This window comes from Prionailurus viverrinus, unplaced genomic scaffold, assembly GCF_022837055.1.
Source record: "Prionailurus viverrinus isolate Anna unplaced genomic scaffold, UM_Priviv_1.0 scaffold_49, whole genome shotgun sequence".
In the NCBI taxonomy this organism is placed as follows: domain Eukaryota; kingdom Metazoa; phylum Chordata; class Mammalia; order Carnivora; family Felidae; genus Prionailurus; species Prionailurus viverrinus.
Genome location: NW_025927612.1, coordinates 1,898,526 through 1,912,620, shown reverse-complemented (window position 1 = coordinate 1,912,620; position 14,095 = coordinate 1,898,526). Strand labels below are relative to the sequence as shown.

At 55.4% G+C, this 14,095-nt stretch overlaps 2 protein-coding genes across 4 annotated transcripts in view; one reads left to right on the top strand and one right to left on the bottom strand.

Moving 5' to 3' along the window:
• GAB3 (GRB2 associated binding protein 3) overlaps positions 1–3,753 on the top strand; it is an 80,595-nt gene extending 76,842 nt beyond the window's left edge. For both annotated transcript variants that reach the window (XM_047847665.1, XM_047847664.1), the window contains exon 10: positions 533–3,753. In XM_047847665.1, the coding sequence (XP_047703621.1) occupies positions 533–649 (117 nt within the window). In that variant the 3' untranslated portion in view covers positions 650–3,753. The remainder of the gene's footprint in view (positions 1–532) is intronic.
• An 8,574-nt stretch (positions 3,754–12,327) lies between these two features.
• LOC125159359 (EKC/KEOPS complex subunit LAGE3-like) lies at positions 12,328–13,689 on the bottom strand. 2 transcript variants are annotated; one of them, XM_047847659.1, is made up of 3 exons: positions 13,280–13,689; positions 12,864–12,992; positions 12,328–12,648 (listed from the first exon to the last, which is right to left on the bottom strand). In XM_047847659.1, the coding sequence occupies exons 1-3, from the start codon at positions 13,660–13,662 to the stop codon at positions 12,504–12,506; spliced, it is 657 nt and encodes a 218-aa protein (XP_047703615.1). In that variant the 5' UTR covers positions 13,663–13,689; the 3' UTR covers positions 12,328–12,503. The 2 variants fall into 2 exon arrangements, with proteins under 2 accessions (XP_047703615.1, XP_047703616.1); XM_047847660.1 differs by having other exon boundaries at positions 12,864–12,989.
• Between the last annotated feature and the right edge of the window lie 406 nt (positions 13,690–14,095).

Here is a 14,095-nt window from a genome sequence, read left to right as displayed (position 1 = left end):
GGAAGACTTCCTTTCCCTTTTGCCAAATGAACTCCCGCTTCTCCTTTACCTTGAATTTCATTCCCCAAACCTGAACTCCTATTCCAGAAAAACTGTTCAGAAGGGGGTGGCTCGGTCGGTTTTGGTAGGCCGTGCGATCAAGACAGTCAAGCCCCAGGTCTTAGTGGCCTTTCCTGCTGGTGCTCGTGGGACATCCTCCATCCGGGGCCCCGCTGGGAGAAAGAGCCTCTGACTGACGCTCACTGGCCTCCTGGCAGAATCACAGGCTGCCTCTTGTCCCTTCGGGATTGGCACGCGTCACTTCCACTCGTAGGATGCTGGTCAAAGCGAGTCTGATAGCTGGGGTGAAGTAGGAGGGAGTGCAGGAAGAGCGATATTCGAGCATGTACCCAAAGTGTAAAGATTCTGCAGGGAATGACTTGGGAGGAAGGAGCAGCTGATATTTAACCGCAATCTACCACCAAAGGGCTGGCATTGTCCTGAATTTTTTGAATTTGATGTAATAAAAATCTGTTTGGTTCTTCCCCTTCAGAAACTCTTCCTTTCAGAAGAGCAAAGAGTGGACTATGTCCAAGTGGATGAACAGAAGACACAAGCCCTCCAGAGCACGAAGCAGGAGTGGACGGATGAGAGGCAATCGAAAGCGTGAGATACGTGCTTGGGCCATGTGTGGGGCAAGGAAGCCCGCGGCTTGCTCTGGGTGTCTTTTGCCAGGGTTGCAGTGATGGTCCATGCAGGCCAGGAATCAGAGAGAGTATGTCACTTCCGCGGACTCGGCCAGAACCTTTGGGAGAGAGGATCTATTCATCTACACCGAATGGGGAGAAGGAAGAAGTGGTCTCCTGGCCCCACCCCCACCCCACCCGTCTTGGCCGTGTCCCTCTCCTACCACATGAGCCCAGAGCCTCCCAGATGCTTAGAGTCGGCTCCATACCCATAAGAGGCAGCCATGGACTGTCATGTAGAAAACTCCATTCAGGCATGGTAGGAACAAGAAAAGCAAGACTTGGGACAATATTTTTCCCAGAGCTTTTAAGAATCTCTCCAATGGAGCATTTGGAGTACAGATTCGAGCCAGTATTGCTACCAAACAGAATCATTTGACTCTAATGCTTGCAAATTCCGACCTTTCTTCTGTGTTTCCATTGGATCATAAATCATCCTGGCGGAGAGGCTCCTGGAGACCATCTTGTCCCAGGCCCTGCACACATGGTTGAGGAGATCAAACCCAGAGGTGGTGGCAGAGTTTGCATTACTTACTGCAAAGGCCCCAACAGACGAATCATTTCTGTCCCTAGCGAAAGACAGGTCAAGTGAGAGGGGCAGTGAGTCCTGGGCTCTGTGGTGAGCGTGTCAGAGGACACTAGTGGCACTAAGGGTGTCATGGCCGAACAGCTGCCTGCGGCTGGGTGTTCCATTGCTGCCAGCCTCTCAGCACGTTTTCACATGCGTTGTCTCATGCCTTCTCAAAAACCTCCGAAGCGAGGCTTGGCAGGGAACGTTGCTCCCACCTGGAAGCAAATGACAGCCAGAGGAGGGAGCAGTGTGCCTGAGATCACTTGCAGAGCCAAGGCCCAGGGTGAGGTCTCCCACAGGCCCATTCCACCATCTTCCACTGCCTCTGAGGATTTTGATGAGATCTAGGAGTTTGGCCAACCTTGGGGACGTGAAAAACACGTGCAGACACGAGATGAGTCATCATCCCCCCTCCCTTTCATAGGATTTTGAACAGGTGCCGTTCCTACTTGACAAGTATGCATGCCAAGCTGGCTTTTCTTTGTGTGGTGTTCCAATGGGAGGCCCTAACATAATCAGTGGTTACCCTGAGCAATACCTCCTGACCGTCACTGTGAAAGCCATTCTTGGATCATGTGGTCCCTTGCACGGTGTTTCCCGCAAACCGCCTGGGGGCGGCAGAAGAATTGTTTGCCACCTCAGGGAAGGCACAAATTGTCTTTGGCTGTCCTTTGCTAGCCCTCAGCTTTTGAGTGATAGTTGTGACCAGAAAACAAACAAACGCAACAGAAAAAACTTTAAACAATGAATTCCATTCTCAAATTTCCTGGCGAATTTCTCCCTTCTTCTTTAGTGATGGCTAAGTCCTGAGAGCAAAGGGCACCACTGTGTAGTGAGGACATCGTGTCACTCCCTCCTTTATGGGGCACTGGGGTTCAGGGGGGACAGGTGAAGGTCTCAGTCGGGCGTGGGGTTGTGTTTAATGGCCCTTCCCGATTCTTCCGAGAGCCTGTAGCCAGAAGACAGATGGGAACAAGCGGGAATGAAGCAGATACAGGTCCGCCATTCTGACTGGCATTGCGTCTCACGGAAGGAAGGCTTCAGGGGCAGGCCGGTCTATGGCAGTCAGGCTCCGTCAGGGAAGTTGTAGGCTCTGCTGTGGGGTTTTAGGGCTCAAAATGCCCCAAAGGTAAGTAATGCCAGTCTGGGCTTTTCAGACCGTAGAAGTAATTCTGATGTTCAAAGCAACAGGATCTGGTGACCTCATTTTCTTCCTGGAGTAAGGTGGGGGGAAATGGTGGAATGCTTTCAATGACATAAGAATCCTCAGTGAGCCCAGATGGAGAAATGCGAGCCCACCCCCCCCCCCCCCCCCCTGCGGCCAGCTCCGTGTCACAACACACAGGCCAGAGCCTGTAAGGAGCCATCTTCTTCCCTCTGTGACTTGCAAAGAGTCACAGAGCCTCAGGCAAGAATCCAGGGTGCTGGACTGCCAGTTCTCATAGATGGTAACTTCCTTGTGTGTGGGGCACCTGTCTTTAGATCCCGACAAAGGAGGCTGGTGCAGCAAAATTGTATGCGCAAGTGTTGAGAACCACACCAGACTAGGAATAGATCACAGATACAGTGGAAATTGTGTCCGTAGTGAAATGTCATCCGATTGGCCACACACACAAAACCTCTTTCTACAAAGTATTTCCAGGGAAGTGTTGACTGCACGAAGCAACACACATGACTGGTGTGACTTGTTTGGAAGCCATTAGTGAGGCATTAACAAAAAAGACAACCTCACCCTCCTTTCCAGGATGTGTGTGATTATGTCCGGCTTCAGTAAGACTGCTAATGGATGCTTGCCCCAAAGCACATGACCCGGGGACACAAAGTACAGGTAATTTTGAGCTGATAGCAGCACGTGCTCCTGAGAAAGCACCACGAATGAAAATGCTACTGGCCAAACCCTGTTCTCCTGGGATAAACCGTGTGTAATGGGGCTGTGATTCTGACCAGGGTCTGAGGTTTCAGCGTTGTTTTGTTTTGTTTTATTTTGTTTTTAGTAGAAATGATTGCAGGTACCATTCCAAGTCAAGCACACATGGCATGTGCGTCCACTGTGCGGGGCACACCTTCCCAGGAGATAGCAGGACATTTGAGCCCACGTTGTTTTCTGCAGTTCCTTTTTGCCTGGTTTTTCTTCCATCTCATTTCTTTAGGAAATTCCTCCAGATCAGGGGTTGTGCAGTGCAGAAGTGGGGGAGGAGCCCCAAGGCCCAGGACACAGCTTGGCCTCAGAGGCACAGAGTCATCCTGTGCAGGCCGATGTCCTAGAGCAAGGACAGGCTGAACTGTGGCCTTTAGATCTGAGTCAAGACAGAAGGCTCCCCTCAGGCCTGGCTTTCTCCTCCCAAGGCCGTCTCCATCCCTGTCAATACCTTCCTTGTACCCACAGTCGTGTTGATCTTAAAACATTCATTATGTTTTTTACTGTTTCATTTCTGGCATTAATAAAAGTCTTATAAGGAAGAACCACACTCAAGTTCTCTCTTACTTATTGAAAATGATGACATCCTATATAAATGCAGAACACATTTCGAAAGCTGCGAAGTATGTGAAGTATGTGAAGATAGCCTCCATTGCCATTTTCAACTACAACACACTTGACCTAGCTCACAGGGAATCGCCTACATCTGGGTTATTTTGTGACAAACACTTGAGCACAGGTGGTTGTAATGAGAACTCCTGCTCAGCCAAAGCACATCTTGACGTCTCTTTTCATCAGAAACCAGCTTCCAACATTAGCGGCAAAATCTGTGACCATCCTTGATAACACGCATAACATGATCTCCATCATCATTGACTTTATAAAGCAACAGCCCCTAGCACGCTGCTCCCCAGCAGAGGTCTCTTGCACCCCCACCCTCTCTTTCCCCGGGGCTGAGGCTCCCCGCCAGCCTGGGCACTGGCTCTGAGGCATCTTTAAGCCACGAAGTAAGGTGGGGACCACCAGAGCAGTGGGGGCTCAGCTGCAGGGAAGCAGGCCAAGGGCAGAGAGGGGAGAAGAAGCCACATGAAATTCCTTGCCCCTGAGAAGTGTGAGGCCGACGTCATGAATGCTTCTTCCCAACACCCTCTCCAGCCTGAGCCCCTGACCCAGAGAACGGGTGGCCCACAGGGCTGACCTGGGAGGCAGGGGCCGAGAAACCGAAGGGGTGCTTTAACTCTAGGCTCCTTATGCTCTGGCCCCTGTACCAGACCCCTCCCCAAGTTTCCAGCTTTCGAATCCTCCTTTATCTTTCTTGATCTTCAGTTGCATTTGTTGTTATCATTTTCCTACTTTGATTATACCATTTGTTTTGTAAAATCTTTTCTTTTTTGCCACTGAGGGAGTGTGGCTTGGGTGCAGGCTGGGCCAGGGGGCCCAATGGGAGAGAGCAGAGCTGAGATGCGGGGCTCCCCCACCACATACATGGCACTTTGCTTATGACCGAGGGATGCTACGGAGTCTCAGGATCATGAGGGCCTTTCCGATCAAGGGTTCCAGGTCATTGGATGGAGACCCACGTAGGCAATAATCAACCCTGACCCCACTTCGCCATCATATACAAACCAATTCTAGGCAGACCTCAATGAGAAAGGCAGAACAGTGGATTTGAGGTGTTCCCTCTGCTGTGTCAGATCCATTATACATCTATCCATCACTGTTGCTTTGGTCTTTGTTTCATGGTCAAAACCTCTATTTTAAAGTGTTTTATTTTTTTTAATGTTTTATTTCTTTTTGAGAGGTAGAGAGAGAGGGAGACAAAGGATCACAAGCAGGCTCTGCACTGGCAGCGCAGAGCCTGACACGGGGCTTGAACTCACAAACCGTGAGATCATGACCTGAGCTGATACCAAGAGTTGAATGCTCAACCGACTGAGCCACCCAGGTGATCAATGAGAGTTTGTTTGCCTTCATGTAAAAGAACAACCTAATTCTTTTACGTCTATCTTGAAATCTTAAATTATTTCAATTTTTTGTTCTTCAGTCTGAGACTTAATTCATTTTCCTGTTCTATGGTGATAGAAGTCGGAATAGTGGCTACCTCTATTAGGGAGGTTATTATTGATTGAAAAGGGGCAGAAGAGAACTTTCTGGAATGATGGAAATGTTCTGTATCTTAATTCAGGTGGTGGTTCTATGGATGTATACATAATGTAAAAACTTACCGCTCTGTGAATGTAATATCTGTACCTTTTACGGCACGTAAATTATACCTCAACAAGCCAGTTAGCATGAAGGAAAATACAGAAACTCCAAGAGAATTAAAAAGTTAATGTAAGAAACACAACCGTAAAACATACTGGAAGCAACTACAGGAAAACCATTTATTATCTTGGGTGTGGAAGACCTTCAGAAGCAAGGCAAGACACAAGCAAAGGAAATATTTCTTTCTGTTGAAAATTCCATTTAATTCAGAACACATGTGGTGGCCACGGGCTACGGGTGCTCTTAGATTTAATTTTTTTTAATGTTTTTATTTAGTTTTGGAGGAAGGAGAGAGAGCATGAGTGGGGGAGGAGCAGAGAGAGAGGGAGACACAGAATCTGAAGCAGGCTCCAGGCTCTGAGCCGTCAGCACAGAGCCCAACGCAGGGCTGGAACACACACACTGTGAGATCATGACCTGAGCTGAAGCCGGATGCTCAATCGACAGAGCCACCCAGGTGCCCCGGAGCAGATGCTCTTGTAGGCGCTTCTGATACGTGGCAGCAAAACGGAAGTCCCTCTCCCTCAGGGGCTCACGTTCTGGCAGGATGTGGTGGGCTCTGTGGGTGCCCTGCCTCAATCCTCCAGGACCCCTTCCCTTTCTGGGGTGCCCCTCTCTGGCCACGATGCACTTCTGCTGCCAACAGCTGCCACCCGGGCCCCCGTCTCAGAGGAAACCCTGCAGGCAGTTACTGGGGCCAGTTCACGTGCAAGAGCAGAGAGCTGGCCACACCTCAGAATGGACTCTCCCCGCTCACCCCCGTGCAAAGGACAGCATTCCAAGTTGCCAGCTCCTTACCTCATGTGGGGACAAAGTCTAAGTCGAAATTACACTCCAGAGTTCCCCAGAGGGATCTGGCAGAACTTTCCCCCTCTGTGATCACCCCCTCTCTGGATTCTTCTCCTTCCCATGCCACTTTCCCAGCTACCCTGGTCTCAGGCTTTGGCGAACCCAGTTGGAGTACAATGAATTCTGAAACGTGGTCACACACTTGCAGAGACACCTCCCACCCCACTTGCTCCTCCAGAACCTAGGCATTCCACATTAAGAGATGGAGTCGACGCTCCCCACCCCTAGAAGCTGGGGAGGAGTGGGCAATGGCTAACCACCTTGGCAAATAGAGCACAGCAGAGGAGGCGCCATGATGTCTGAGGCTGGGCCATACGACATGATCGAGCTTCTGCTTGGTGCCCTCTGGGGACGTGCACCCTTGGAACCCAGCCATTGTGCTGTGAGGAGACACACCACATGGAAAAGAACCAAGGCCTTTGGCCCTCAGAATGTGTGTGACTGAGGCCTCCTGGAAGCACATTGCTGTAGCCCTAAATTTAGGAACCACCGCCGCTGTCCCACAGGGTACACATGAGCCTGACCCCCAGTGACTGCCCAGATAGGAGATGTATGTGCAAAGTAAATTGTTGGTTTGTCACTAAGTTTGCATGTGGTTGTTACGTAACAGTAGTTGCTAGACCACTAACCCAAGAGAGGTGAGACAGGAAATGATAACAATAAACTTGTATATTATAGTCTATCTTAGAAGGTAGTGAATGGTATGGAAAAGAAAAAGTGCAGTGTGAAAGCAGCTACTTGTGTGTGGGTTGGTGGGGGCCAGCTGCATGAGTAAGTAGGGTGAGAATGTGAGATTTGACAAGACTTGGAGATGAGGGACTAAGCCGTGAGCTGCGTGTGGGAGAGTATTCAGGCAGGGAGAGCAGAGCCCTAATTCAGGAAACCTGGGATGTTGAAGACACAGCCAAGAAGCTTTTTGGCCAATGGTAAGACTTTTGGTTTATGTTCCTGGGGAGAATGGAGCCAGTGAAGGGAATTGAGCAGGTCAGGCATGCAACCGGACTTAAACTTTGAAAGCAAGGATCACTGTAGATTAACTCAGAGATGTTGATAATAGAGTATATAAGAAGGATAAGACGATAATCAGGGGGAGCAGGGGGCAGGTCATTACACTCAGAGACACAAAAAGCTAATCGCTTGGAGCAGGGTGGCATCAGTAGAAGGGGTGACATGTGATCATATTCTAAACAATTTGGATAGAAACAATCTGCTGAGGGACTCGATGGGAGCCAGGAGAGGAAGAGGAGTCAAGAAGGATTCCTGGGTTTTTCACCTAAGCAACTTGAACAATGAGGTCAAGAAACCAAAACGAGGTTAGACTGGGTGGAAAAGTGTTATGAGGATCAGGAGGCAGAGACACAGACTTTCTCAGAAACACCCAGACCTCCCTTAGAAAATGAGAAACACTTTGGAGAAGCTCACGGACCTTTTTGGAGGGGGAGGCTTGGAGCTGAGGTACAATGGAATGCACGTGGGGAGATCCACGTGTGTAGATTTGTGTGTCCACTTGGCAGCTGGATACAGGAGTCTGCAGTGTGGGCAATGTCTGCGATGAAGATACAAATCTGGGACCCAGGACACGGCCCAGAGAGCCCCGAGCCTGCACGAGCTCGCCACGGGCAGCCGAGAGCCGGTATAGGGGGACAAGTGGCCCACGCACCGAGCCCTGGGGTCCTGGGACACTGCGAGGTGGCAGAGCAGAGAGGGAGCCGGCAGCAGAGACTGAGGAGGGGAGGGAGGGACCCTAAGACTGCAGGGTGGCCTCCTGGAACAGGAGTCAGACGTGCGCGCCCGCACACACACCTACCCACCCACCCCCACACACACCCCCCCCCCCACACACACACCCACACACACTGGGGGCAGGAAGGAGGTGGTCAGGAGGGAAGAGAGAGTGATCCTCTCCCCGGGGTGCTGCTGATGGTCAAGGGCGATGAGGCCCTAGAATGCTCACTGTGTTTGACAGCCAGATCCTGGAGACCTGCAAAGACAGGGTCGGGTGTGGGGTGAGGGTCAGGAGGGGTCGAGGAAGTCAGGTGCAGGGTGGGAGTTGGGAGGGGACAGGGAGATGGGATGTGAGGTGTGGTTCCGGAGGGGACGGGGAGACCAGGTGCGAGGTGGAGTCAGGAGGCGATGAGGAGATGGGGTACGGGGTGCAGGGTGGGGGTCAGGAGGAGATGGGAAGATTTGGCAAGGGGTGTGGGCTGGAGGTCTGGAGGGGATAAGGAACTCGGGTGCGGGGTGGGGGTGTGTGTCAGGAGGACACAGGAATGTCAGCTGCGGGGTGGGAGTCAGGAGGGGACCAGGAAGTTGGGTGGGGGGTGGGGGTCAGGAGGAGTCAGGGAGATCGGGTGCTTGGTAGGGTTGGGGGTCAGGAGTGGATGAGGAGGTCAGGGGAGGAGTAGGGGTCAGGACAGGACAGGGAGGTCGGGGATGGGAGGTTGGGTGCAGAGTGGGGGTCAGGTGGGAACTGGAGGTTGGGTGCAGATTCCGGTGCCTTTCTTTGGGCCCTGCGTGGGGGCGGTGGTGACAGGACCAAGGGTCCTGACCCTGGCAGCAGCAATATCCCCGCCCTCCTACCCTCGTGCCCCCGGGTCGTGCCAGCCCCTGCCCCCTCTTCCTGTTTATACCCCCAACCACCTATTTATTTAATTTATCTGCACCTCACCGTGTCCGTCTGTCACCACGTGCCCCTTCTCTGGGATGTGGACAACCTCACGCCCCTTCTGTCCTTGGGTCGTCCTGGCTCCCTGGTGGCACGGTCAGCCTCGGCCTCGCCTCTGGCACCTGCCCCTGGCCGTGGCGGGCCCCGCCGGGTCCGAGCAGGGGCCCCCGACACCAGCAGCACTTGATGGCGAGGAGGGGGGCGCCCAGGGTGATGCGGCGAAGCCATCCCCAGACTGTGGCTGCGCCCAGGGGTCTCCCCGCGGCTGGGTCCCGGCATCCCCTCCGGACTTCTCGGGGGTCGGACCGTACCTTTCTCGGGCGCCCTGTCCCCAGCACCTGGGGAGCTATGAGCGGGTTCGTGCCAGGGCCCCACGTGGGCCTGGGGGCTCTGGAAAGTCTCCTTCTCCAGGCCCGAGCGCCCAGCTTCCTCGGCGTGGTGCCCGCTGAGCCCGGACCCCTCACCCCCGCTGCCCTGTCCTGCGCCCGCCCCGAGTGGCCGAGGCGGCAGTGCCTTACCCCTCTGTTCCCTCTTCCCCCTCCGAGGAATCTGGCCCTGGCGCGTGGTCCCGGAAACCCAGCTGTCCCCTCTGTTTTGGCATGAGCTTCTTTGTCGTTGTTCCTGGAGCCTTGTTTCTGAATTAAACGTCGGGAAAACGGTGGCAGTGTGTGGCAGGTGGGTGGTCGGCGAGCAGGGAAGCAGGTGGGGAGGCTGTTGGACTCTGGAGGAGCTGGGCTCCCTTTATGGGAGGAAGGGTGACCCGTTGCAGGGGTCCCGCGCATCTGACGAGGTCCAGGGCCACGTCCGATCCGTGCCAGCAAACCCCGGTGGCTCTCCCGTCAAGATCCAGTCGGAACCCGTTCCCTTCTCCCCACCTCCACTGGCCGCAGCCTGGGGGTCTCTCGCCTGCGTGCCAGTCTCCCCACTTCTGTCCTGCCTGCCCTCGTCCCCTTCCCAGCGCAGCAGGCACTGGGAACCTGATAAGACGTAAGCTGCATCCCGTCCCGCTCCGTTCAAGACTCCCTAGGGTCATCGACAGCACCCAAGCTCCTTCGTGTCCCACGACGCTTTACTGCCGCAGGTGCACCTCCATGCTGACGGGCGCACCTGCTTCTTACCGCCCCCCCCCCGACACCTGTGAAAGTAATGCAGGTGGGGAGAGCGTGGGACGCAACCTTAAGGAGAGCGGCCAGGAATGCTATTTGAGTGGGCCAGATGGAACCCCGGGGGACGAGAGGTCCAGGCAGGGAAGAGGCAGTGCAAGGGTCCTGAGGCAGGCGTGGGCCTGGTGTGTTTCAGAGAAGGGAGGAGGCCAGTGTGGCTGGATCCGAGTGAGCAAGGTGGAGAGGGGAGGGAAGGAGGCCGTGGAAGATGCGGGCCGGATCACATCTGACGCGGCGGGCCGCGGGGCAGGGCTCTGGCTCGTCTCTGGGAGGGGAGCCCGGGGACGCGTTGGAATCGATTTGTTTTGTGACCTGGCTGACGTGTTAAGGCCGCCCGGCACCTTCAGCAGTCCGTCTGTGGGGCCAGGGCGGTGGCCTAACTCTGGGCTTTGCTGGGAGAGGGAGGGAGGCTCACACTAAGTTCCGGTCTCTTGACGATCTGGCCCCACAATTCCGGGCCAGTCTTGGGAGCCCTATCCGGAAAGGGTGGGTCCCAGTGCCCCTTCTCTTTGTCCCTTTCCTCCAGCTGCCCCTTGCAGTCCCTCCCCTCCCTCTCTGGACTCTTACCCACAGAAGACTCTACCACCATACGGCTTGAAGGCCTACCAGCTAGGAGCCAATGCCTTTGTAAACTTAAAGAGCCCAGTTTCTCTGTTAAAAGAAGGGAGAGCCACGTTCTCAGGTGAAGTGACAAGAAAACCTACGGTTCCGCAAGTCAATAAAGGACAAGACTTTTCTATTGCAAGTGAAGAAAGACAAAAAGAAAAGCAATAAAAAGGATTCACGACGGGGGTGCCTGGGTGGCTCAGTCGGTTGAGGGTCTGACTTCGGCTCAGGTCACGATCTCACAGTTCGTGGGTTTGAGCCCTGCGTCGAGCTCTGTGCCGACAGCTCAGAGCCTGCAGTCTGCCTCAGATTCTGTGTCTCCCTCTCTGTCTCTCTGCCGCTTCCCCGCTCACGCTGTCTCTGTCTTGCTCTCAAACACTAAATAAAACCATTCGAACAAAAGAGAAAGAGAAGGAAAGAAAGAAAGAAAGAAAGAAAAGAAAAAAAAGGATTCATGTTGGCTTAACCAAAGGGAGAGTTTCTGGGTGTGTGTAACTGAACGATCGTGGCGGGGGCAGGGGGCGGGTAGTTCTGTCTTCAGGCATGGCTGGATCCAGGATTTGGTTCTCTGCCATGTGCCTTCCTGCTCTTGCTTCCCATCTGTCCAGTGTCGGCCTGTTCCCTCCCCCCGCCCCCGTAGCCCCGGCAAGGCCGGAAAGGAAGGAACCAAAACCGTGTTTGCTTACAGAGATCATGACCATGCATGTAGAAACTCCGAGGGAACCCTCGTGAGGCTAGCACTCCTGTTTAGCGAGGTTCCAAGACACAAGCTACTCAGAGGGAGCTAACCACCCCCCACCTCGCCCCCAAACCCGTAGCCACTTGTGGCACCACTCCCTTGCTCATCGGAAACAAGGCCAGTAAGCCCCAAAATTCCTATTCTAGTGTTTCCGTGCTTATTTCCCTGGTACAAAAGGAGTCTTCTACTTCGGTAGGAAGCCACCCTACTGGTTGGTGATGCGGGGAGACCAGACTTCTTGCGGCGGGGCGCCTTTTCTGGAGAGCACTTGTGTGCCGAGAAGCTATAGAACGCGGGAATTCTACCTCTCGGAAACGATCTGAAGGAAGTAACTGTTCGCGCAAAGACTTCTGTTCAAGACTCCCATTGACTCACACGACCCATAATAGGGGCAAAGCTGAGAACGACCCGACTGCTCACCATTATGTAATAATACGTTTGTGTGTCTCCTGGATAACAGTTTTTGAAGAGTTTTTAGGGAGTGGGAAAGCTAGTACGTTCAACGGGGAAAAACAAAAACAAAACAAAACAAAACAAAACAAAACAAAAAGGATCCGGAGAAAAGTTAACGCTAAACTGGAAAATGCATACGTTATACGTTGTTATCCATTTAACGGGTAAATACAACTAGGAACGTATTCCAAAACGTCAGCGGTATTTACCGCTGAATATAGGACCTGATTTTCCTCTCCCTGAGTCGTCTTCGATAAGCTTGGGCTGCTGGACTACGATTCCCAGAACCTCCCTTCCAACACCAGAACAAAGGTAAGAAAATGTGGAGGCGCAGGAACTGAGAAGAAACTCGGACACAAAAGAGTAGCTCAGTTTCATGTTGTGCAGTAACAAACACGTAAGCGCCCGTCCCTCCGGGCGCAGGGAAGGAACTGAAGTGGGCCAAGAGCCACCGAGGCCCGGACCTGCAGAACGTTAGACCCCCGATAATAAAGTGGCGAGGACGCCAAGTGTCAACGCCCCGTGCCTTGCCCAGTGAGGGCTACCAGGTTAGGCCTCGGCCCCCTTTCCCGGGCCTAGGCGTGGCGGAGGCCGGGACCCCAAGGCGCGAATGTTTCGTATCACCAGGGGAAGCCGGTCCAGGAAGGAGTTGACGGACACTCGGAAGCAGATGGGGTCTTCAGTAGTCCATCTCCTAGAAGTGAGGGAAGAGGGAAATCCGGTTAAAGGGGAGACCTGCTGTGGAGGTGCAGGGCACCAGCCCCTTCCCCCACACAACCCCCCACCCCCCGCCTTCCACCTAACGCGTGCGTCGGGGCCTCCACGACGGCACTGGAAGGCAGAGATGCGACCACGGCACCCGCCGCCACCGCCCACCCGTCCCGCGCCTACTCTTGTTGGAGGACTCACACGGCCAGGGCGCTGCCCCTCACGCAAAGCTCCTTCTGAGCCAACCCTCGGTGGCGTTGGACGTGTGTAGTCAGGGCCCTGCGGGCCATCTCTGCCTCCAGGGGCGACCGGAAAGACACAGTGAGCCTGCTGGGAGGCACCCGGTTAAGGCACAACGGGCTCCTGGAGTTCCCATGGCCTGAAGCCTCCTGACCACTCAGAGGCCCGCTTCTACCCCCGGGACACTCGCGCTCCCTCCCGCCACCTCTGCCCACCCTGAGCCGCTTCCCCCACCCTGGGGGCCCGCGGGCACCGGCCGTCCCTGTCCCGCCAGGCTGCCCACCCCCGCCCCCGTCCGTCCCGTCCCCGGGCTGCCGCCCTGCTCCCCAGCCACCCCGCCACGGCCCCTGCCCAGACAGGCTCCACGGAAAGGATACAACTCCAGCAGTCCTGAGGAGGTCCCCGCCGCCACCGGCGCTGCGTCTCCACCGGGGGCCAGGGCCCTCGGGGCCCGTTCGGCCAGGGGAGGGGCGCAGGCCCCCTCGACCACTGCTCCCTTGCTGCCAGGGCCACCCTCGCCATCGTGGCGGCTGCAGTTGCCCTGGCAACCGGGACCTCGGGGGCTAAGCTGGGGGTCGTGGCCGTCCGTGCCTCCGTCGGAGGCCTGTGGGCCTGCCCCCGCGTCCTCCGCGCCACCCTCGGGAGCCCTCGTGACCGCCGCGCCGTCCGCGCCGTCATCGTCAGGGGCCTGCGTGACCGCCACTTCCTCCGCGCCGTCGTCCGGGGCCGGAGAGGCCGCTTCGTCGTCCGGGGCCCTCATGGCCGCCGCACCGGCCTCCTCAGAGCCCACCGCTATGCTGCGCCCACTGTCGGCGGACCGCTGAGACCCCTGGCAGGCCTCGCGAAGCCCGGCCCCTCGGCGCGCAAGGCTGTCGGGGATGGCCAGGGCGCCTGCGCACACAGACGCCTCGGAGCTGGTTCCCACCGAGCCGGCCTCGCTGTGTTGGCCCAGAGCCTGGATCCGGTCGACGCTGACCCCGAGGAGATGGAGGCTGGTTCCGGAAGCTGCGCCCCTCGACGCGTGACGTCACTGTCGGGCTCCTTCGTCCCCGAGAGCATTCTGGTGAGGCCACTGGCACGTGACTGTTTCCGGCCTGGCCCGCCCCTCCCCCCAAGCGTGTGTCTGCGCAGGCGCCAGCCGGGCGCACTTGTGAGCAGCCCCCTGACCGCCGCCCGCCCGGGTCCCGGGCATC

What these genes read in the sequence shown, in the direction of transcription:
- LOC125159359 (XM_047847659.1), bottom strand. Translation starts at nt 13,662, where the DNA reads ATGAGGGCCCCGGACGACGAAGCGGCCTCTCCGGCCCCGGACGACGGC. An exon ending in TCCTCAGGACTGCTGGAGTT is followed by an intron (nt 12,993 to 13,279) that starts GTATCCTTTCCG and finishes GGTGCCTCCCAG; the next exon opens with CAGGCTCACTGTGTCTTTCC. An exon ending in AGGGGCAGCGCCCTGGCCGT is followed by an intron (nt 12,649 to 12,863) that starts GTGAGTCCTCCA and finishes CCTCACTTCTAG; the next exon opens with GAGATGGACTACTGAAGACC.